Source organism: Falco punctatus (assembly GCF_963210335.1).
Source record: "Falco punctatus genome assembly, chromosome: 4".
Classification (NCBI taxonomy): Eukaryota; Metazoa; Chordata; class Aves; order Falconiformes; family Falconidae; genus Falco; species Falco punctatus.
Window position 1 is genome coordinate 51999639 of NC_137583.1, and position 23871 is coordinate 52023509.

At 57.2% G+C, this 23871-nt stretch overlaps 3 protein-coding genes across 4 annotated transcripts in view; 1 reads left to right on the forward strand and 2 right to left on the reverse strand.

Annotated features, from left to right (window-relative positions):
* Positions 1–11864, forward strand: part of SETD2 (SET domain containing 2, histone lysine methyltransferase) — a 67927-nt gene extending 56063 nt beyond the window's left edge. Inside the window, exons 16-21 of the mRNA XM_080385751.1 lie at positions 670–804; positions 1395–1534; positions 4177–4288; positions 10365–10445; positions 10659–10760; positions 11558–11864. Coding sequence (XP_080241877.1) covers positions 670–804; positions 1395–1534; positions 4177–4288; positions 10365–10445; positions 10659–10760; positions 11558–11719 — 732 coding nt within the window. The 3' untranslated portion in view covers positions 11720–11864. The remainder of the gene's footprint in view (positions 1–669; positions 805–1394; positions 1535–4176; positions 4289–10364; positions 10446–10658; positions 10761–11557) is intronic.
* A 1864-nt stretch (positions 11865–13728) lies between these two features.
* LOC308063183 (death domain-containing membrane protein NRADD-like) lies at positions 13729–16677 on the reverse strand. Its single transcript, XM_080385801.1, has 5 exons — positions 16542–16677; positions 15623–15745; positions 14923–15091; positions 14710–14849; positions 13729–14133 (listed from the first exon to the last, which is right to left on the reverse strand). The coding sequence occupies exons 2-5, from the start codon at positions 15717–15719 to the stop codon at positions 13832–13834; spliced, it is 708 nt and encodes a 235-aa protein (XP_080241927.1). The 5' UTR covers positions 15720–15745; positions 16542–16677; the 3' UTR covers positions 13729–13831.
* A 104-nt stretch (positions 16678–16781) lies between these two features.
* On the reverse strand, positions 16782–23764 carry LOC308063178 (D-serine dehydratase-like). 2 transcript variants are annotated; one of them, XM_080385789.1, is made up of 8 exons: positions 22726–23764; positions 21377–21532; positions 20707–20987; positions 19774–19960; positions 18423–18544; positions 18134–18323; positions 17960–18065; positions 16782–17856 (listed from the first exon to the last, which is right to left on the reverse strand). In XM_080385789.1, the coding sequence occupies exons 1-8, from the start codon at positions 22743–22745 to the stop codon at positions 17767–17769; spliced, it is 1152 nt and encodes a 383-aa protein (XP_080241915.1). In that variant the 5' UTR covers positions 22746–23764; the 3' UTR covers positions 16782–17766. The 2 variants fall into 2 exon arrangements, with proteins under 2 accessions (XP_080241915.1, XP_080241914.1); XM_080385788.1 differs by lacking the exon at positions 22726–23764 and having other exon boundaries at positions 21377–22712.
* Between the last annotated feature and the right edge of the window lie 107 nt (positions 23765–23871).

The following is a 23871-nucleotide window of genomic DNA, read 5'->3' on the forward strand; positions in this document are numbered from 1 at the left end:
AATAGGGTATTTTCCATGTACAAATGCTGTAGTTGTTGGAGCCAAGCAGGAGTTTACAGCTTACAGAGATTATTTGTAACCTGTTTATAGAAGTTATGTTGGTTTTTTGATTGTTGATTCCAGTGAATGGGTATTTCTGCATAAGAGCTTCCACTGTCACCAAGTAAGCAGTAAAATGCAGGGCTGTGAGTTTGCCTTCCATTGGCTTTTAGAAGCAGAGTCTGGAGCTACCAGCTTAAACCAAACAAAAACCCCAACAGATCAGCTTTCTTTATCGGTTTTCTCTGAATTACATGTCCCCTTCCATCAGACTCAGTCTGGAGCTCCAAATGACTATGCTAAAGTTGTTTCTCCTTGTGCTTTGTCTTCATTAACAAGGATATTGGTATTCAGCATCTTGCCGATGCCTAGTTCTTCCAAAAAGCGAGACATAGGCAATTGTACAACTCCGGGGACAGCAAATCGGCCAAGATTGTTTGCTTGAACCCCGCCTCAGTCAGTGGTTATTGCTGTTTGGTTTGGATGTTATCTTCTACTAGTCCTCGATGACTGTAATCCTCTTTTGGCCTCCATGATTTGATTCCCAGTAAGGGAAACTGTACTGTGTCCTCCAGTGAAGGGCTTTTTGCTAAAGCAAGCTGACTTGTGATTCTCTGTGCTCCATTTCAGAGTTATGCCCAGCCAGGTCTCCAGTACATCCAAGGCCAACAGATTTACACAGCTCATCCACAGGGAGTCATTGTGCAGCCACCGACAGCAGTAACTACAATTGTCACAGCTGGGCAGCCTCAGCCCATCCAGCAGGTAAGGCTTGGTGGGTCAGACGGGATGGGGAGTGTTCATCTGCATCTACTTTGGGTTTGTGTGATTCCCCGTGGCTTCTGGATGCTGTGAAAGCATTGGTGGTACCAGCCAGAGGACTTTCACATGCAGCAGCATGCTGGTATCCTTCAGGATGCTGCTTTTCAGGCTGGATGTGTGCATCGGATGTGTTTTGGTGGGATTTGAGCCCAGATCTTGTGTTCAGGGCTTTCTGCCGGCACATCTGAGAAGGCTGCATATGGGTGGGTGTGTAGGAACTCCGTGACTGCTTTTGCTGCTGAAGCCTCTCCATCAGAAATGGTGGCTTTGGCATCCACTACAGAGGGTTTAAGAGCAGGGGTGGTAAAGCAGCTGTATTGCAGGCTCAGGGTGTGGTTGAGTGGGTGCTTGGGGTATCTGATGAAGAATTAGGGGAAGATACTGCCCTCTACTTCTTGGGCCAACACTAATGTAATTTTTAAGTTTTACCTTCACCAAAGTCATTGTCATGGGGGGAAGAGGTGTCAGGGTTGCCCTGAGCACTCTCACAACCACTCACGTCTTTCTCTACACCTGTTCTGTGCTATTTTCAGCCAGAGCTTGTGGTGACCAATAACCTCCTGGACTTGCCTCCACCATCCCCTCCAAAACCCAAAACAATTGTCCTCCCACCTAACTGGAAAACAGCCCGAGATCCAGAGGGGAAGATCTACTACTACCACGTGGTAACAAGGTAAGCATGATAACGAGGTGAGCGTGGTAACAAAGTGGGCGTGATGGCTGCATCAGGGCTGGAGTTTGATGGCTCAAGTGAAGGAATTGGGTGGAAGAGAAATGCATGTTCAGCCCTCAGAGTCTCATTAGGCACTGCAAAGCCTGTACCCAGCAGGGTGCTGCTCATAAGCTGGGTGGGTGGGAGGCTGAGATTGCTCAAAACCTCTCCTTCACCCCCGAAAATGTGGCCCAGGGATGGAGCCTTGTTTTCTGCAAGCAGAAGTGCAGTGATAGCACTCGATTTCCTTGTGAACAGTGACTCCAGCCGTGCATTGAGTTGTAACCCGCTGTGGTAACATGGTGGTGAGGAGCTCCACTTCTGACATCTGATTGCAAAAAAATAAAAATCTCATCAAAGCAACATATTTCTCCCCAGCATCTTAGTCAAGTCAGATTTAAATCCTTTGACACATTCATCGCTCTGCCTGAATATGAGGTGCCCCACGCGGTGCTGAAATAGCAGCAGAATTAACAGGTAGAGAGAGACCGTGTCTGCCCTTCATGCTCTGAAACATCCATGCGGCTCTGACGGCAGTGCCAGGCAGATAACCCCTCTCTGTGGAGGTTTAACGCGTGTGCGAGCGTTGCAGCAGGTGTGCTGTATGAACAGGAGGTCTTTGATGCCTCAGGGATCCGCTGGGATCCGCGGCATGTGGCATCAAAGGTTTTGTCTTCTCACCCTCATGTTTTCTGCCTTCAGACCTCTGGTCTGTTCTGAAGCAAGAAATAGTTTCCCAGTGTTTTCCTCACACCTTTGTGATCAGTTTTGGAAGGTACCAAGTTTTTGGATCAATACCTATGAATTCATATAAAATTAATATCATGGATTTTAGACTTACGAAAACAATTATTTTTTTTAACTTTCAAACTCCATGTGAGGTCTCTGTGGGGATCCACCTCTCTAAAAGGTTACACCTGAGTATTTTGTTACATGTCCTGACTGTCTTGATATCAGTTACTGTTACTTGCACACATTTCTTTGCATCAGTCGACCTTTTCAGTCCCCTGTTTGGACTTCTTTTGCTGCCTTACACATCCAGAGTTGCACCAACAGCAGAGCAGGAGAGCTTCAAACCCCAGGAAGGAAAAGAAAACAGCCGAGCAGGAATTCATGATTTGTGCTGTGGTTTGGAAGTCTTGCAATGAGACGAAGAGACGCAGCTGAGCCTTCCCCCTTGGCAAGGAATGCCTCTTCTGTGCATCTTCTGCAACTACATGAGAAGCCACTAATTGAATATAATTAATCTTGAACTTTTTCAAGGAACACATGCTGGAAGATTTCTTTCAGTTCTTCTTTTAACTGTGTATCTTCCAACAGGATGGGGCCAATACAGGAAAGGAAATCTTACTTGTTAGGTCTTCTTATTTAAATATTTTGTTCTACTCGGCAATCAAATTAATAGTGGTCCAAGCTCAGGGATATTCAGCAGTATCTGGAGAATCAAGTAGCACGGTGAAGCACGTGGGGTCTTGTTGAAATAAGACTTTCATGCTTCCCCCTAGCATGTCCTGAAAAGTAAAAAGCCCTGAAGTGGGACAGGGTTTCTGATACAGGTCAGAAACCTCCAGAAATTCAAACCAGCAGCTTCTTTTGATGTAGGCTTTCAGGATTCTTTGTATTGAGCTGAAGAGCACACATCCTGGCTTCACACAAGAGTCAAGAGATGGCAAATAGTTGCCACGTTAGGTCACCTCCAAATCTAATGAGGTCTGGGGAGCTGTCCTTTGCATCCCTCTTGTTTAGCCTGTTTGTGACTGAGTCCTCTCACCTGATGGAGAGTCCCGTACTCGCCCTAGTCCTGCAAAGGCAGCGGTCTGTCCTCTTGGCCCTGATTTCTCCTAGTTGTGTTCCTCCCCTGGTCAGTGGTGTTCCTCCCTGGCACTGTCCTGTATTTGCCCTTGGATGCTGATGGCTTCCCACTCCCCTCTTCCAGCCTTGAGGAAATGCAGACCAGTTCTTCCCATCCTTCCCTGGTTTGAGCACAGTGGGGCTCTTCTCTGAGCATTGGCCTGACAAGCCCATGCAGGTTCTGGTGGCTTCTTCCCAAGCTTGGTGGCCAAGCAGAGCTCTAGCCCTGTGTTTAGCCTCTTCTAGTGTATGGATGAGATGAGCTTCGTGGCATCCCTTCAAGCTCTTGCTCATTCCTGTGGCCTTTCTCAAGATCTTTGGTCTGCATCCTTTCCTCGATGAGACACCTGTGACTGAACACTTGGCTTGAGGTGCCTAGGGCTGACTCTCGCTCTGCATGAAACAGCACCTTCCCCAGCCACTCCGCTGTGATTGCTCCCATCTTTCCACGCCAGAATCACTGACCTTCTTTATTTCATGCCTGGGATAAACTTCCCTTGATCCCACATTGAGTGTCAGCAGTGATGGGAAGTGTGAATTCCCTTTTTTGAGTTCTTGCTTGGCTTTAGCCTTCTCCAACTTAGAAGCCTACTCAAACTCATGAATAGCAAGATAGGGCCATGCATTACACTGGTGTTAAGGGGTTTGGTGATCAGTGCAGACCAGGTGTTCCTGCTGATGGGACAATCGATAAGCAGGTACTAGTTATTTTTAAGAGGGTGATGGTCCTCTGTCTCTCTGTCTTCCTCCAGGCAAACCCAGTGGGACCCTCCTACCTGGGACAGCCCAGGGGACGATGCCAGCCTTGAACATGAAGCTGAAATGGACCTCGGGACCCCAACATATGACGAAAACCCCATGAAGGTAAGTGTGGGGTCAGCGAGGGAAACCGCTTAACATCTCTTTGGCAGACCACGTGGATAATCCTGTCCTTCAGGGCAGGAGCAGCGAACGCCAGGGCTGTTGCTGAGGTTGATACGGACTTGGGGGAATGACAGTGACCCAAGATATGCTGTAGTGGCTGTACTGACCATAGGACCACTCTTTTTGTGCTTTTTAATAGTGGTAGGGGATTAACAGAGTTAAGTTGTTCTTTTCTTGCCACTCTGGAACACCTGATGAAATATGCTGTGCTGCCTGGTAGCTGCTGAAGAGCAGCTTCCCCTTGTTGCTGCCAGGTTTAGCCCTGGTGACAAATAGTCAAGCAGAGATTTTTGTGATGCTCTCAACTCCTCGTCCTTCTGGGTGCTGGCTTGGTAAAGACCCCAGTGTACCTTTGGTTACCTCCCGAGCTGTGCTGACCACAGCTTGGATGAACACAGGCTTTCTGGGGGCGGCTGGTGTTCTGCCCTGGATACCAAGCATTACTGCAGCCTCACGTGTGGAGATGACCTTATAACTGGCCAAAAAAAGGGGGCAGGAAGGGGGATATCACTGAAATAGGAAAAACTAAGTGTGGCAGTAGAAGAGCTGGGAGCTCTGTGTTGCTTCCACCACCAGCTGCCTTTCTGCTTTTCTGGTGAATGCTGCAGAATCTCCATCGCTCCTGCTGTCAAAGGTTGATGCCTGTGAGGATGGAGCTGCTCTCGAAATGGGACTTGATTTTCAGTTAGGTCCCTCTGTGGCCACAGCCACCTCATCGTTCTGTGGGAGGGGAATTGGCTGAGTCCCCCTGGGGATATGTCTGCCATCGGTATGTGTTTCCAGCTCTGCCAGCTCTTGCAAGGCAGGGAGGGCAGAGTCCAAGCAGCAGCTGCTGAGCCCCTGTAGATTAATCACCCTGTATACCTTCCTGATTCACTAAAAAGAAGAGAGGAGAGCTGCAGGGAGAAAGGTTTGTTGGGTTATAACTCTTCAGGAGCAATTCTCTCGATGCTTGGGTGATGCCCACATAGCCGGTACTAATTTTGCTGTAGGTACTGAAGGTGTTGTCTGTCCTGCAGTGCCCAGGAACATCCCAATGTGCTGCCATCATCTTTCTCATGTGCTTCACAGGATCCCAAGTGTTAACCCAATCCCTGTCACACCTCTTGAGTACTTCAGCCGGGATTCCTGGCGAGTTCAGTTAAACTGTATTATTTACAAATATTTCTCTCCCTGTGAAAAAAGTTAATTAGAGAATTCACTAAGACCTGGCACAAACTGCTCACCCAGGGAGTCTTTACTTCTGCAGAGGAATCCAGAAAAGCTTTTTAAATGATATTTTGTGCCTGGGTCAGCATCATGGGTACCCTGCTGGCATCCCCTGTGGTTCTGGTGGGATCCTCGGTGGGCAAAGGAGCAAATAATCATGGCACCGGGAGGATTCATAAACACACGAGTGTCCTGGGATCGCTGGGGCTCACTGGATCCCTTAGGTGAGCTACAGGTTCAGTACCATGCAGCGACCTTGTGCTGCTCTGGTTGAGAACTCCCTTTATTGTGCTCAGCAAAAACATAAAAACTGACCTCGTGCAGCTTTGTGAACATTCCAGATGACTCAGGCTGAAAGAAAAATATGTCTAATTTGCCCGTTTTCTACAGCGCGTTGGGCTTGGATGGGAAGGGCTTGCCCTGTGTTTGCCTTGGGTTGATCCCTGTTCATCTGCGCTTGCATGTTGCTTCTGGATTCGGGTTGCAGATTGCTGTTGAAGGATACCGGCATGCAGAGCGAGACGCGAGAACCTATTTATCAAACAGACTTCATTTTAGGCTTTAAGGCGAGGTTTGTTCATCTGGAATAGCCATAAACTGCATCCCCATGGAGGGTTTGCTGCTCTAGCTGTATGAGGTAAGGCTTAGTGGTGTGGACCAGTCTGGAGATAGAGGAACGTCCTTGTAACAAGAATGAGATGCTGAGAAGAAGGTTGGGCTCTTCTGATATAGTTGTGCTGGTGCTTTGCAGCCCGGGAGTCTTTTTCCCCATGGACTGAGGGTCTCGGTGGTGCCTGCAACTGCAGAGGGAACAGCTAGGAAAGATGCTTCTGTAAATGCGGGCAGGCATTTAGATGCCAGATTCAAAACCTCTGGGATAAAAGAGATGCTGAGGACTGGGGTGATGCTTGACAGGCTTCACCTCAGAGCAGACATGAGCTGGCTGTTTCTGCCAGTTTTCAGTGCTCACTCAAACCCCAAAAGCCCTATTTTCAAGTGCAAAACTTCTCTGAAGCCATCAATACCTCGTTCCTAAATTAACAGCGGCCATGCAGCTTTGGCTGACCTTACGGTGATGTGGTTCTTACTCACTTTAGAGCTTTAAATCTTTTTCTTCTTGGCCAGGATGGCCTGAAGGTTGGGTTTTTCCCGGTCATGGAAATAACATTGAATTCCCCCATGGTCATAGCTCGCTCACCACCGCCTCCATAGTGATGCTTCCACCCTGAAATTGTAACCACATTCCTTGGATTTTTTTACCCTCCTCCTCCCCACCCTGCACCTTTTCCAAGAGGGATTAAACCCGCTGGCATCACGGCTCTGGCCATCCGACAGCTGCTGTGCTATTCCTGGTGTTCCCCAGCCACGAGGCACCGCTCGTCCTGGCGAAACACTTGCATCGGCAGCGACTGGGGTATTTTATTTCCTCCGGAGTGTGTTCCACACGCTTCAGAGCATCATCTGCTCCCTTCCTGATACCCTCAAAGCCCCGGCATGGCTGCTGTTGCTGTGGCTGGTGTCAGCAGTGGGTGAGGTTGCCTGGGGCTCGCACACCAGTATAGTGATTTTGATGGAAAGGCATTCGAAGCCACGCTTCCTATTTCCCTTTAAAGCACATTTTTAAACCTGTTTTTCCCCTTGGAAGAGGGGTTTCATGAGAGAGTGGCCTGGCAGAGTGCTCAGGGAGGCTGGCACTGGCATGGGGCTGGATGCCAAAGTTTTGGTGTTCTTTTAAGATGGAAAAAGCCCGGATTTATTGCACGGATGTGTTTGTGTCTCTGCTTATTGGTACCCTGCGGAGAGCATGGAAAAGCCAGTATCAGTGGAGCAGATTCCAGCAGCCTTATCCCATGCTGCTGGAAGATTTTGTTGTCCCCCCTGCACAGGCTCCTCCGGATTTCCCAGAACATTTGGCTTCTTGCTCCCCTCCCACCATCATCCCATCCCAGGCTGATTTTCCCCTAACAGCATCTGCCGGCTTCTCCATCCTCACCTCTTCTCTGGAGGGTTTTTGCATAAAGCAGCAAGGCTGATAAATGTGAATACCACCATTCTGGGGGTCTTTTCCTGTGTTACAGGTTTCCTGGCAGGCAGCATGGCTTTGAATTACAGGAGCATTTTGGAGGAGCTATGGGGGAAGCGCTGTGGTCATGTCAATGCAGGCTAAAGCCCTTTGATAAGGAAGTTTTAATGTTAAAGATTAATTTTAACATGAGGAGAAATCAGCATCTTTGCACAAGTAGTAGCTTAGAAATACAGTTTCTGTGTCTCCTCATTTTTCCCCTACAAATTTTGGCACTTGTTTTCCCCCCACTCTGCATGCTGTGGCCGAGAGGAGCAGGATTTCACATGAGCTGCCAGGCGGTGCTGGTTGCCTGGTGCTGGCAGCACTGCCTATGCTGGGGCAGCAGCTTGGTGGGCATCTGGTGTTTGGCCTGTCCTTGCTCCGGTCCCCAAAAAGTGCCGTTTTCCCCCTTCCAAGTCACCCCCACAGCCCAGGTGGCTCGGTCGGGGGGAAGCGATGGAGCTTAAAATCCCAGGAGTATTTAGCCCCAGGCTTAACCCGACCAGGTAAGCTTTATTTTTGCATTTACTTCCTTTACACATTTATTTACACACCTCTTTATTTGGTATTTACAGCGCTTCCCTGCAAACTCCAGACCTGTCCTTGGCTCTACTGGTGCAAGCTAATTAGCGCTGATAGTTTATGACATCCTCTGAGGGCTACGTTAAAATCCTGTTGTTACCAAACTGACCCATGTAGAAAATACTCCTTTCTTGTGCTGGCTCGGGGAATTAAGAGGAATTGGGGTGTGCTGGAGATGCTGGGGTGGTGGTGGTGGAGAAGGGCTTGGTGATGGAAGGTGGCAGGGCTTGGTGACACCATGGTGCCGGAGCCGCGCCGGGAGCCAGCAGGGAGCCATCTGCTCCCCATCACTGGCCTTCTGATGTCGGTCCTTGAGCTGTGGGCAGGGAGCGGTGAGCTTTGATGTGCGGCCAGCCCAGAGACGCACCAGCGCTCGCTCGGGACAGCCCCCAGCCATAAAACTTCGCTGTGGGGGGCTGATCTAAGCCCCACGTCGCTTTGCTTATGGGATTTTGCAGCTCTGCCCTCCAGCCTCGGCCAGGCGTGTCTGTGGGGTTTGAAAGGGACGGGATGGCTCCTGCTTTTTCCAGTGTTCAATACTTCAAAAAACTGAGTTTTTTTAATTAAAAGAAATAGCAGGGCACTTTTAAAGAGCAGAAGGAGAAGGCAGATCTCCCTCCAGCTTCGCAAGCCTTTAACAAGCCTTTTTGCGCTCCCCATCTTTAAAATCCAAGTTGTGATAACTCGCGGTACCCAAACCTCTCCTGATAAAGCGCCGGAGGAGAGATGCGGCTGTTTGCTCTCTTAGACTCTGAGGAGGTTACAGGCCTTGAAGGCAAAGCCCATAGGGATGGGTGGGAGTGCATGGGGAGGCAGGTGTTGAGCTGGTGGTGAAGGGATGCAGTGGGTGCAGTTGCTGTTAATATCGGCAACAAATTAGATCAGCTGGTGCTTGTGCTCTGTGGGATTAGTACTTAGGGGAACAGCCAGAAATTCCTATAGAATTCCCTTTATCCTTCAGTGATCACCTGTAGCTAAAGAGAACCTGTTGTAAACGCTCACCAGTGGGGTCCCAGCCCTCGCAGTGCTTTCAGCATGAGGGCTGATGGCGTGCCAGTGTGCCGGCACACCGGGCAGGCGGCTCCAGCAGGGACGGTTCTGCCGCAGTCGGTAGCTGCCACCGAGCGCCTGGTTTAATGGGCTGAGTAAACGAGCTTGGCTCAAACAGCCGCCAGAGCAAGGCTGGGACAGTGCCCCCCCTGACCCGGGGGTCCAGCCGTGCTGGGTCCATCCCTGTGAGTCATCGTTGTGCCGGTGATAAGGCTTGGACATGGGTGAAATAAATGGGGAGGGGGGAACCTCAGCTTTCTTCCTGCCTCACCTCCAGCTAAAGACCCCACTGCAGGGCTGGCCCTCCCCTCCAAACCAGCCTGACTTCCCCAGGACCAGCTCATGCCCTTTTTCCAAAGAAAATGAGCGAGGAGTGGTTCCATGCCTCCCCAGGAGCTGTGCCTTCCCAGCCCAGCAGTGTGGCTGGAGTGTGCCAGCAAGTGTGCCGGGATCAGACTGGGAAGCACCCTGGAACTGGGCTGAGGAGTGTGCTGGGATCAGACTGGGAAGCCCTCTGGAATTGGGCTGGAGAGTGTCCCAGGACCAGGCTGGAAAGCGCAGGGGGAGCACACCAGGACTGGGCTAGGAAGCGTGCCAGGGTCAGGGTGGGGAACGTGCCAGTGCTGGGCTGGGAAGCTCACCAGGATGAGGTTGGGAAGCATGGCGGGATTGGGGTGAGGAGCATGCTGGCATCAGGCTGGGAAGCACACTGGCACTGGGCTGGCAAGTGCTGGGACCAGCCTGGGGAGTGTGCCTGGTTTGGGGTGGGGAGCGTGCCGGTGTTGGGCTGGGAAGCATTCCAGCACTGGGCTCGGAAGCGCACTGGGAGCAGGCTGGGAAGGCTGGTGGGATTGGGGTGGGGAGTGCACCAGGCCTGGGCTGGGAAGCTTGCCAGGACCAGGCTGGGGAGCGTGCCAGCATCAGGCTGGGAATTCCGCTCACCGGGACTGGGCTAAGTGTGCTGGCACTGGGCTTGGGAAGTGTGTGCTGCCCACCTGGCTGTAGGACAGGGCTGGGTGGTGGGACTGCTGTCCCCAAGGTGGGGACAGGGACCGAGCAAGGGATCGCCCCAGGGAGCATCCAGCATCCTTTTTTTCCCCCTCTCTCCAGTCTTCCAAGAAGCCCAAGACAGCGGAAGCAGACACGTCCAGCGAGCTGGCCAAGAAGAGCAAGGAAGTGTTCAGGAAAGAAGTGAGTTTCCCCAGTGCCCTGCGGGGTTTTTCACTGTCCCACCCCAGTGACATGTCCGAGGGGGACACTGGTGTGGGGTGCTGGGGCTCATTGTCCCACGCAGGTGACACTGTCATGGGGCACCCGCTGCTCGGGGTGCTGGGGTGCCCCTGGGAAGGGGCGGCGGGGCTGGTGAGCGAGGGCAGGGCTGGATCTGGGTCTCCTCTCCCGCAGATGTCGCAGTTCATAGTGCAGTGCCTGAACCCCTACCGCAAACCCGACTGCAAGGTGGGGCGCATCACCACCACGGAGGACTTCAAACACCTGGCGCGCAAGGTGACAGTGGTGGCACGGCTGGGGACATCCCCTCTGGACCCGGGGAAGGGGGGACTGCAGCGCCCCGGCTGCCGGCTCAGATGGGGCAGAGAAAGGGCAATCTTGGGAGAACAAGAGCTGGTCCGTGGGGAATCGCAGCAAATAGTGGGGGAGTAATTGGGGAATAAGAGCAAAATTGTTTGGGGAATATTTGGGAAAAAATAGCAAAATAGCTTGGGAAGTAGTTGAGGAATAATAGGGAGTATTTGGGGAGTAATAGCAAAACAGCTTGGGAAGTAGTTGGGAAGTGATAGCAAATACTGGGGCTATTTGGGGAATAATGGTAAATATTTGGGAAATAGGAACAAAAATAGCTTGGGTAATAGTTGGGCTATAATAGCAAATATTTGGGGAATAATAGCAAATATTTGGGGAATGGTAGCAAATAGTTGGGGAATAATAGCAAAATTGTTTGGGGAATAATAGGAAATAGTTGGGGGAAAATGGCAAATCTTTGGGGAATGATAGCAAAACAGCTTAGGAAATAGTTGGGGAATAATAATAGCCAATATTTGGGGAATGTTTGGGGAATAACAGGAAGTATTTGGGGAATATTTAAGCAATAACAGGAAAATAGCTTTGGGAGTATTTGGGAATAACCGCAAAATAGCTTGGGGAATATTTGGGGAGTAATAGCAGATATTAGGGGAATAATAGCAAGGATTTGGGGAATAATAGCAAAATAGCTTGGAGAATCCCCAAGACTGAGAATACTGGGAATAATGGTGGGTATTCCTGGCCGCACCTGTCCCCTGCAGCTGACTCATGGCGTCATGAACAAGGAGCTGAAATACTGCAAGAACCCGGAGGATCTGGAGTGCAACGAGAACGTGAAGCACAAGACGAAGGAGTACATCAAGAAGTACATGCAGAAATTCGGGGCCATCTACAAACCCAAAGAGGACACGGACCTGGAGTAACCCTCACCACCACCCCAGCGATGCCGGGTGCAGCCAAACCTTGGAATACCAGGATTCGCGGTTTTAAACCACCAACCTGTGAATTTATTATTTTTTTTTTTTAAAAAAAGGAAAAAAAAAAAAAGAAAATAAACTTTGTTCCTTATGGCGTGAGGCGGTTTGTGCTGCCGGGGCAATGCAGAGGAAAACCCGGGCTGTGCGACGCGAGGCTTCGCCGGCTGCCCCCCCGCGGTGCTGTCGGTGTGCACCCCCCGTGTGTCACCAAGCTCTGTATTATATTTTAACATATATGTGAATATATTGATAATTTGGGTTTTTTGTTTTTTTGTTTTTTTGCTTTTAGCCCAAGTTGTGTCGATACCACGGGAACACTTTGTAAGGATAGTTTTGGGGTTATTGTTTTTTCTTTTTTTTCTTTTTTTCTTTTTTTCTCCCCCCCGCCCCCCCCCCCCGGTTGTTTCCTTGGTTTTATTTTTGGTTCTGCGAGGTTTAATCTGTTTCCATGTAAATATTGCAGAGCGGGGCTGCCCCTGGATTTCTGGCAGGCCTCATGCTATGTTGATAAGATTGATTTTACTGCTTAAATCATTTTACTTTATCCAATTTTTACGGAACTTTTTATGTAAAAAAAGAAAAAGAAAAAAAATAATAAAAAGAAAAATGAGAAAAAATCAACACTGGACCCGGCCCCGAAAGAGGTTTGGCAGGGCCGGGGGGGTGGCCGAGGGGACCTGGTGGTGGCACTGGTAGAGACACGGTGGCCTGGCACGTTGGCCCGTCCCCTCTCGCTTGGGGACCCCCTGTCACTCGGCATCCTCATGAGCCCCGAACCTCTGTGGGGTGGGCGTTGGGGTGCCTACGCATGTTTTGGGGTTAAACTGGTTCTTTTCCATCATGCAGTGTCCCCCCCTGCCACCTGCCTTGGGGTCTTTTGGGGAGTCCCCCACCCACCCAGGGCCACCCACACCCCCCTGAGGTCCTTATGGGGATGGGTGTGGGACGTACGTGGGGACACACGGATGCCTGGGGACACGCTTGTGGGAGGACACATGGACACCTGAGGACACACATCCCAGTGATGCTCTTGGGGACACACATGGATGCCTGTGGACACATGTCCCCATGACAGTGCTTGTGGGGTGACACAGACACCTGAGGGGACATATTCTGGGACACAGACATCTGGGGACAGACACCCTGGGGACACAGAGACATGCACATCTTGGTAACACGGACACCCAAAGTCACACATCCCAGGGACACACACTTGTGGGGACACATGGACACCTGAGGACACACATCTCGGGGACACCCAAGGACACACATTTTGGAGACACGTGAACATCCAAGGGCACATGTCCTGATGACACATGGACACTTGAGGACACATCCCAGGGATATGCACTTATGGGGACACATGGACACCCATGGTCACACATCCCAGGGACATGTGCTTCTGGGGACACACAGACACCCAGGGACACTCATCCCGGTAACAGGGACACCTGAGGATGTGTGTCCTGGTGGCACATGGAAACCCAAAGACACACATCCTGGTGACACACACTTGTGGGCACACAACCTGGGGACACACGCTTGTGGAGATACACGAACACCCAAGGACACATGTCTTGGTGATACATGGACACCCAAGGACACGGGTCACAGGGACGTGTGTTCCGGTGACACATGGACACCCAAGGACACAGATCGTGGGGACACATGGCCACCCAGGGACACACAGTACTGGTGACACAGACACCCGAGGACACAGATCATGGGGACACATGGACACCCAGGGACATGTAGTTCTGGTGACACACGTGTGTGGGGACACATAGACACCCAGGGACATGCGGTTCTGGTGACACAGACACCTGAGGACACAGATTGTGGGGATACATGGACACCCAGGGACACATGCCCTGGTGACACACGTGTGGGGACACCCCTGGGACACCTGGGACACGTGGTTCTGGTGACACAGACACCCGAGGACACGCCCCTGGTGACACACAATGACACGTTTAATGCCCCCCAGCACACCCTCGCTTTACAGAGGCACGACGCAGCGGCGCGCGGGCAGTGAGCCCCCCCGGGGGGCCGCGGCGGTCACAGGGCAGAGGTGGCGTCCCCGGGTGCCACCAAGCGCCGCGCGGCGTCATGGCGGCCGATGGCGGCAAGGGCCTGGCACAAGGCCTCCGGCGTGGCGCCCTCGGCCCCGGCCCAGGCGCTGAGCAGGGCGCGGGCGGGCGCCCGGCTGCGGGCGAAGGCGCCGATGGCGTCGGGCCCGAAGCCCAGGCGAGCGGCCAGGCCGCGCCAGTCGCCCCCGGGCCCGCCCCGCTCCAGCAGCCGCTCCAGCTCCTCCCGCCGCTGCGGCGGCACCGGGCCCTGCGCGGGGGCGGCCGGGGGCGCTGCGGGGGGCACGGTCGGCACCCGGCTGGGGGGGCTGGGCGGGGGCGCTCCCCGACCCCCGCTGGGCGCCCCCCGGGCTGTGGGTGCTCCCCGACCCCCGCTGGGTGCTCCCCGGGGTGTCGGTGCCCCCCGACCCTCGTTTGGGCGTTATTTGGGCTGTGGGTGCTCCCCGACCCCCCTTTGGGTGCCCCCCGACCCCCGTTTGGGTGCTCTCTGGGCTCTGGGTGCCCCCCGCCCCCCATTTGGGTGCTCCCCAACCCCCGTTTGGGTGCCCCCCGACCCCTGTTTGGGTGCCCCCTGACCCCATCTGAGTGCTCCCCAACCCCATGTGGGCGCTTCCCAGGACACGGGTGACCCCAACCCCTTTTGGGTGCTCCCTGGCCATGGTGGCGCCCCCCCCCCCCCCCCCCCGGGTGCTCCCTAGAGCTCCCTGACCCACCGGGTCCCCAAACCACCAGCTCCCCAGGGACAGACGACCCCTGACACCCCCCGCCCCCCCATCCTGATGACATCAGGGACATCCCCCTCCGCCCCCCCACGGATGCCCCAAGCACGTGGCGGGGGTGGGTGCTCACCGTGCTGGGGGGGCTCCTGCAGGCTGGGGGTGTCGAGGAAGACCCCGCTGTCACCCTGTAGCTTCTCGCCCTCGGGCACTGTCCCCACATCCCCTGCCCGTGCCTTGGCCAGCTGCTGCTTCTGCCTACACGTGTGCCAGCTGCCCCGGGACAGGGGTGTCACTCGGGGGGGCAGGGTGCTGCCCCCCCCGCCCCATGACCCCCCCCACCTACCACTTGAAGGCCACGTAGGCGAGGAGTCCCACCACCACGGCGGCCAGGAGGGAGCAGTAGACAGGGATGATGTCCTTGCCGCCGGCCTCGGGTGGCGGTGGCACCAAGGTGGGGGTGACACGGGGGTCCCCTGTCACTGGCTCCATGTCTGCGCCCTCCAGGTTCTCACCTGTAAGAATAAGGGGTGCCCCCCCCCAAAAAAAAAAAAGGTTAGAGGAGCCCTGGCTATTCTCCACCCTTGCCTCAGTTTCCCTTGCAGGTGGTTCGGGAGGAGGGGACCCTAAATATGTTGGGGTGGGGTGGGGGGCGTCCCCAATGCACCCCAATTTTCTGTGCCCCCCCTTCCGTGGTGCACAGCACCCCAGAGCCACACGTGGGGAAACTGAGGCACAGCTGCCCCACCCCCACCCCAGTGAGCCCCCCCCCCCGTGCCCAGGAGGGGTAACAGCCGTGTCCCCCGGGTGCGCGGGGGGGCTGAGTGTGGGAGGTGGGTGCTGGGGGGAGTGATGGGCGGTGTTGGGTGGGGGCAGTTCTGAGGGGCAGTATACTGGGTGTGGGTGGTGGGTGCTGGGGGGGCACTGGGTGGGAGGGGTTCCAAGGGGGTGCTGGGGGGAGAGTGGGTGCAGAGTGGATGCTGTGTGGGTGCCGGGGGAGGGGGTACTCACTGTGGGTGCGGGGGGTGCGGGGGGGGGGTACTCACTGTGGGTGCAGGGCTGGCAGTGGGTGTCAGCGTGGCCACAGGGCTCAGTGGTGCCGAAGCCGGGGGGGCAGGGGGTGCAGCACCCCCCCGCCGTCATCCTCCCGCTCCTGCAGCCCCCAGCCCCTGCGGCACAGCGGGGGCTGCCTCAGCTGCCCGGAGCCCCCACTGCCCCCCAAAACCGGCTGTTACCCCCGGGACCCCCAACTGCCCCTCCCGGGACACCCCAACTGCCCCCCAAGCCCCGCTGCGAAACCCCCGCCCCCCTCAACGGTCACCCCAAACCCTCACTGTGCCCCTCGCCCCCCCCCCCCCGCCCCCCAAACCCCGCTGTGTAACCCTCGGGACCCCGAACTGGCCCCCCGGGACCCCCCAACTGCCCCCAAACCCTGCTCTGCCCCCCCGGGACCCCGAACTGCCCCCCGAGACCCCCAAGTGCCCCCTGGCCCGGGGCCCCCTGAGCTCCCGCTGCGGGGGGGCGGGGGGGGGAATAAAGGGAAAAGAAATAGCAAAAGCAATAATAAACTAAATAAAACGAAGAAAGCGAATAAACACAGGGTAAGCGAGTAGAGCCAAAAAAGAAACATGAAATAAAATACATTGAAACGAAATAAACCGAAATAAAACGAAATGAAGGGAAATAAGGGGAAATGAAGGGAAATAAGAGGAAATGAAGGGAGATAAAAAGGGAAATAACGGGAAAAGTATGAAATAAAGTGAGATAGGATACGAACAGGATTAAAGAAAGTAAAACAAAAAAAAAAAGAAAGAAAAATATATACAAATGAAATAAACGAAAATAAGCCAAAATAAAATCGAATAAACCAAACCAAACTAAACCAAACTACAACAAAAAAAACCCCAAAATAAAACAAAACAAAATAAAATAAAATTAAACAAACCAAACCCGAATGACACACACCGCGCACAGGACCACCCGCGCCCCCAGCCCGAGCGCAGCAGCCCGGGCGGGACAAAGGCGCCGCGGCGGGGCGGAGCGGAGCGGGGGCAGCCGGGCCCCCCCGCCCCGGGCCGAGCCGCTCCGATCTGACCCGAACCGACCCGGCCCCGCTCGGCCCCGCTCCGCCGCCGTTCGCCTCCGCTCGGTCCGGTCCGGCCGCGCTCGGCTCCGCTCGGCTGGGCTGGGCGCGGCCCGCCGCGGGACGGGACGGGTGGGGAGCTCCGCCATTGGCTGCGGGCGGGGCGGTGGGGCGGGGCTTAGCATGTAGCTCCGCCCCCCGGCTCGGCGGTGCCGGGGGTAGTGGAGGGGGGCGCTCCCGGGGGTCTCAAGTTCGCGTCCCGCCGCCGCTCCCCCGGCCCACACCGGCCCGACTGGGACTGGACTGGGCCAAACTGGGCCGGAGGGGGTCGCTTTCGCCCGGCCACGCTGCGACCGGGGGGACGGTGTTCCCCCCCCCGCCTGTCCCCTCCCTGCCCCGGCGGCGAAAATGCCTGGAGGTGGGAGAAGCAGCTTTATTGGCGCCGGGATGGGTGCAGCACCCTGCAGGGTGCGGGGGCAGCACCTCAGGTGGGTGCTGGCCCGGTGTGGTTGCAGGGTCTCCACATGGGTGCGGGACCCAGCGTGGCTGCGCAGTCCTGGCGTGGGTGCTGGACCCTGGCACGGGTGCAGCACCCCAGCATGGGAGCGATGCCTCGGTGTGAGCACAGCACCCTGGTATGGGTGCAGGGGCATCGTGGGGTACAGCACCCCACCTGGATGCAGGTCCAGTGTGGTTGCAGGGTCTTAGCATGGGTCCAACACCCTGGCATGGGTGCAGGGTCTCCGTATGGGTGTAGCACCCTGGCATGGATGCAGGACCGCGGTGTGGGTGCAGCACCCTGACATGGGTGCAGGACCCTAGCGTGGGTGCATGGCCTCAGCATGGGTGCAGGACCCCAGCATGGCTGCACAGTCTTGGCGTGGGTGCAGAGTCTCTGAGTGGGTGCAGCACCCCAGCACAGGTGGAGGGTCTTGGCATAGGTGCAAGACCTCGGTGCAGGCACAGGACCTTGGCGTGGGCACAGCACCCCAGCGTGGTTGCATGGCCTCGGTATGGGTGCAGCACCCTAGCATGGATGCAGGGTCTTGGCACAGGCGCAGGGTCTCGGTGTGGGCGCAGCACCCCTACAGCTCCCCGCTCTCCTCCCTACCAGCCGCGGACGGGGTGCCAGAGCTCCACCACCTTCCCCACGGCGTGGACGTAGTAGACAGGGTGCATGGCGGCGGTGGCACAGGCCTGCAGCGGGGAGGGGTGCTGAGCCGAGGGGCTGCGGCACAGTACAGCACAACACAATATGGTACCGCGTGGCACAGCACGGCACAGCACGGCGGGTACTCACATGGAAGGGGATGAGAGCCAAGATGCTGCCCAGCGGGAAGCGCTCAAAATCCAATTGTCCATCGATGGCTTCCACCTGGCCGTGCTCCTGCGTCAGTCCCACCAGCCTGCAGGGACATGGCATCATGTCCCCACCCATGTGTGTGTCCCCCCATGCCCCCACCATGGTGCCCACCTGAGCTGGGGGTGCCCCTCGATGGCGGCGCAGCCCATGGGCACCTGGTCACGGCCGTGGAGGCTGAGGGCTGCCCACCCACAGTCCACCAGCAGCTGGTTGCGGTGCGGGTAGTGACCGATGACCCTGGTGAGGACACGGATGGCCACCTCCTCCAGGTGACAGGAACCCAGCAGGGTCTGCTGAAGGTCTGGGAGAAAAGGGTACTCAGCTCAGGTTTGGGGTGCAGCCCACCCTGGGGTGTGTGTCACACCATTGTTGGGGAATGGGGGGGTCCCAATCCACTCACCATAGAAGAGGTAGTTGCCCGGGTGGAGCTCGGTGAGCTGGGCCATCTCCGGCACCGGGTGGCTGCAGGACGGCGTGGAGCCGATGGTGGCCTGGGGACATGACACCCCTGCCTGCCGCAGCCTGCCAGCACATGGGTACCCTCTGAGCATGGCACCCCAGGTACCATGGGAGCAGGACCAGAGGTGGGTCCCTCAACCTCAGACACCATGTGGAACAAGATCAGAGGTGGGTCCCTCACCCCAGGCACAATTCCTGCACAGGAGCAGGAGCAGAGGTGGATCCATCACTCCTGGGTGCTGCCGGAGCATGAGGAGGTGGGTCCATCACCCCTGGGCACCATGGAGATCAGGACCAGAGCTGATGCCTCAGGGAGTCCCAGATGTACCAGGAAGCCCCCCAAAATGTTTATGGAAGCCATCCAGATGTGGCAGACACCCCCCCGCAATGTGCCAGGAAGACCCAAAAATGTACTGTGGAGCCTGCCAGATGTGCCCAGATGCCAGCCAGATGCAATAGGGAGCCTCCTCAAACACTCAAGGCAGGTAACCCCCCCAGATATGCCAGAGCACCCCTCCCAATGTGCCTGGGACCACCCCCAGATGTGGCCTGGCATCCCCAGATGTGCCTGAGATCCCCCCATATGAGCTGGAAATCTCCCCAGATGTGTTAAAACATCCACAAATGTTCCAAGGCACCCCCCCTCTGTGTCAGTGCACCCACAGATGTGTACAGGAGCCCCCCAGATGTGCCAGGGCACTCCCAGATATGCCTGGGACCCCCCCAGATGTGTTTGGAACTAGCCCCAGATGTGGCAGAGCTGCCCCCCCCAACTTTGGGGGTGGGGTGGGAGCTGGGAGGGCAGCAGGTTTCCTTGTGTGCCTCAGTTTCCCCATTGAGAAACAGGGCCACAACCAGCTGGGGTGGGACTGGAGATCCCCAGGGACCATGTCCCTGAGCAGGGGTGTTGGGGGTCCCAAGGGACCCCAGTGCCCCCCCTCCCCCCAGCAGGAGCCATCCAGCAGCAATTCCCTCCAGGATGTAAAACCTCTCTGGGACAAAAGGGTGACAAAGTTGGGGAGGGGAACAATGACACAGGTCACAACCTGCCACCAAAGCCACATCAAAGTTGACCGGAACCACCAGCATCCTCCTCCGGCACCCCGGGGGGCTTTGTAGGGCCCCCTTTTATGGGGGTGATTTGCATTTACAACCAGCCACCGGGGCTTTATAGGCTGGGGGGAGGGGGGCACCTACACCCCATGGTGGTCAGCTTGACACCCCCACCCAAAAAAAAAAAAAAAAAAGAAAATTCCCTTAACCCTGCCCATGCCGGGGTTTGGGACACTCACGCGGTGACGAAGTCGAGAACAGTGGCGGTGGTGGCCCGGGCGATGGATTGGATGGCTGGGACATCACGGCAGCCGTAGGTGTCCCCACAGTGAGCGTAGACCCCCACCAGTGTCACCTCCTCTGGAGCGTCCTGGGCGATGGCCCGTGCCAGCGCCATCGCAGCGGGGTCCGTGGGCCGCACGCCGGCTGCCAGGCAGGGGGACAGTCCAGGCATGGCTCAGGGGTGCTGGGGGGGCTCTGGGGGCCTGTGCTGGGGTGGGGTGGGGATGGGGGATTGTGGGGTGGGGGGATGTGGGGCATCACCCTCCATGGAGCACAGTGGGGGGGTGAGGAAGAGAAAATAGGGTTTCGGGAGGGGTGGGGGTGCCACCATGGGGGCTTTGGGGCACCTCTACCCCATGGCACATCCTTGAATAATGACTTTGGGGGGCAGGGGGTTAAATACCCCATCCTGATGGAGCTGCTGGGGGGACACGGGGCACCCCTCCCCACAGAGCAACCTTGAACAGTGACTTCTGGGGGGGTCTGCAATGCCCCATCCTGGTTGAGATCATGGACTGACATGGGGCATCCTTTGCTATGGAGCATCTTTGAAAAGTGACTTTGGGTGGGGGGGGAGGGGTTTAGGTGCCCCATCCTGCTTGAGATGGTGGTTCTGGGGGCTCTGAGGGACGTGGGGCATCCCTACCCAATGGAACCTCCTCAAAGAATGACTTTGGGGGTGGGTGGGGGCTTCAAATGTCCTGTCCTGGTTGAGATGGTGGGGCTGGGGGGGGCCATGGCACATCCCACCTCCCAGAGCATCCTGGGGCGAAAACACCCTTGGAGAAGACACGTGATGCCCCATCAATGCCTCCCCCCACCCCAACACACCCCAGGCGCTAGTGGGGTTTCACGGGGGGCTGCTTTTGGTGGGGCAGGGGGTCACCTACCCCTGCCATTCCCGCAGTCGAGCTTCAGCCAGACGAGCCAGCGCTTGCCGGGGGGCAGTGGGTGCTGGCGCAGGAGGGCCAGGGCCTGGGGGCTGTCGAGGAGGAGCTGGAAGGCCTGGAGGCGCTGGGCCAGGGCGGCACACTCCTCCAGCCGCCCCCCTGGCAGCGGGTAGGCGTAGAGGATGTCATCGAAGCCCCCCGCCGCAAAAAACCGGGCTTCGGCCAAGGTGGAGACCACGATGCCTCGGCGGGTGCCGCCTGTCGCCAGCTCGGCACCTTCTCTGGGGGGGGTGGGGGTGAGGGGGTGATAGGGGGTGCTGAGTGGTGCTGGAGGGGATGGGGGGGATGTTGGGAGGGATACGGGGAGGATGCTGGGGGGAGGATGAGGGGTGCTGGGAAAGTTGCTGGAGGTATACTGGGGTACTGGAAGGATACTGGGGGCGAAGTTGGAAGGCATGGAGAAGGAAGGGGGACGCTCGGAAGGATGTTGGGAGGATGCCGGAGGAATGATGGGGGATGCTGAGGGGGTGCTGGGAGGATGCTGGGGGGATACTGGGAGGCTGCTGCTGTAGAAGGTGAGGGGTGCTAGGAGGATGCTGGGGGGCAAGTTGAGCAGTGCTGAGGGAGAGGATGGGGGGTAGCGGTGGGGGGTTTTGAGGGGCACACTCACAGGGTCTTGTGGGTTTTGACATGGGGGCGCAGGCGGAGGCCAAGGGCCCGGCAGCGCTCCTGCATGCGCTCGGCATTGCGTCGCACCGTTGCCTGGTCCAGGGTCAACGCTGGGGTGGGCAGCTGCTCCAGGGGGGCTCCCAGCCACATGCTGCTGCTGTGGGGAGCAGAGAGGGAGTGGGGGTGGGGGGTGGGATGGGGAGTGTGGGGGTGGGCTGCCCTGCAGCCACTAAACACCCTAAACCTGTACCCCCCGTGCATCCCCCCAGAAAAAACCTGCACCCACCCTGGACTCATTTTGCATCCATGCCTACATCCAGCCCTGCACCCACCATGCACCCAATCTGCATCCCCCACCCCCCAAACCTGCACCTACCATGCACTTCCCCAAAAAACCCCATGCACCCACCTTGCACCCACCCTAGACTCATCCTGCACTCAAACTTGCACCCACGCCTGCACCCACTGTCCCCCCAAACCTGTACCCCCATGCAGCCCTCGAAAAAAACCTGCTCCCACCCTGGAATCACCCTGCATCCACGCCTGCTCCCACCCACGTCCACCCTGCGCCCAGTCCAGCCCTGTGGGCACAGCGGTGGCTGCTGGGGATCCCTGTCCCCTGGCACTGCTGGGACCCAGCACCGAGGGGTGCTTTGGGTGGGGGTGTCCCCCCCTGCTGGGCACGACTCTGGGGTTCCCTCGGTCACAGCCAGACATGGGGACTGGGACAGCTGGGACTGGGATATATGGGACTGGGACATTTGGGATGGGGACACCTGGGTCACCTTGGGCAAGGACACTGGGAACAAGGACAAGTAGGGCTTGGACACCTGGGACTGGAATATGTTGGACTGGGATATGTGGGACAGGGACACCTGGGACTGGGAGATCTGGGACTGGGACACCTGGAACGGGGACACCTGAGTCCCCACAGGAATGGGACATGTGGGACTGGCACACCTGGGATAAGGAAGTATGGGACTGGGACACCTGGGTCACCTGGGATAGGGAGACTGGGAACAGGGTCACCTGAGACTGGAACAGATGGGACAGGGACACTGCAAACAAGAACACTTGGGACTGGGACCTGTGGGAATGGGAAACTTGGGACTGGGACACCTGGGATAGGGAGACTGGGAACAGGGCCACCCGGGACAGGGATGCCTGCGACTGGGCCACCTGGGCCCAGGACATGGGGACAAGGACACCTGTCCAGGCGGGACGGGGTCACCCTGGCCCCCCAGCAGTGGGACCTCAGTGTCCCCACTAGCACCCGGGGCACCCACCAGCTGGCTGTCGGGGGCGGAGGTCCCAGTGGGCCCCCCAGCCCCCAGCCCTCCCCCTGCCCACCTGTCCGTCCGTCCATCCATCCCACCGTCCAGCGCTGCGGCTGCTCCCAGCTCCCAGCTCGGCTCGGGTGGCTCCGGTGGCCCCGCTGGTGCCCGCTCCACGTGATGACATGGGCACCAGCAGCCAGCCTTGGCCGGGGACAGAGGTCACCGCCGGCCTTGGGGCCTCCCCGGGGGTGGCAGGGGCAGGGGAGGACACGGCGCCGTGGCCGGGGACACTCAGCCTCCCCGGGACAGCATGGGGACAGCCTGCCAGATCCCTGGGGACAGTAGCCGGCTACAGAGCCCAGTGCCCGCGGGGGGTGGGGGGGACAAGGAAGGCTGGCTGAGACCTTGCACGCTCGTGCTACATGTGCACAGGGCTGCTGAGACCCCCCGTGCTCGTGACACGTGGGTGGGCGGCTGCTGGGGTCTGGCACGTTCATGATACGTGGGCACAGGGCGGCCGAGGGCTGAGGCCACACGTGCTCGTGACACGTGTGCCCACGGCCGCTGAGAGCCCAGCTGCCCCGGGCTCGTGACACAGGGGTGCACGGCCGCTGAGACGCCCCCCCCCCCACTCGTGACATGCCAGCACCTGGCTGCTGAGACCACCCTACGCTCGTGACATGGGTGCACAGCTCCCAAGACATCCCACCCTCGTGACGTGTGGGTATGCAGCTACTGAGACCCCCCACGCTTGTGACATGTGGGCACAGGGTTGCCGAGACCCCCCACGCTCCTGTCACACAGGGACAGGGTTGCTGAGACCCCCCCCGACTTGTGACATGTGATTTCCTGGCTCTTGAGGCCCCCCCCAGTCCTAACACGTGCACTACCGAGACCCCCTCACGCTCATGACATGCGTACACGGCTGCCGAGACCCCCCACACTCATGACACATGGGTATAGGGTCGCTGAGACCCCCCATGCTCATGACACATGTGTGCAGCTACTGAGACACCCCCCCTCCCATGTCACATGGCTGCATGGCTGCCGAGACCCCCCCGCTCATGACACATGGGTACACGGCTGCTGAGACCCCCCCATGCTCGTGACACGTGTGTCCTCATGTCTCAGGCTGGCCGGGTCCTGCTATGTCGGGCAGGCAGGGACACCCCCACCGGGGGGGGACACACCGGAGAGGGCCCCCCCCAGCTGGCAGGGG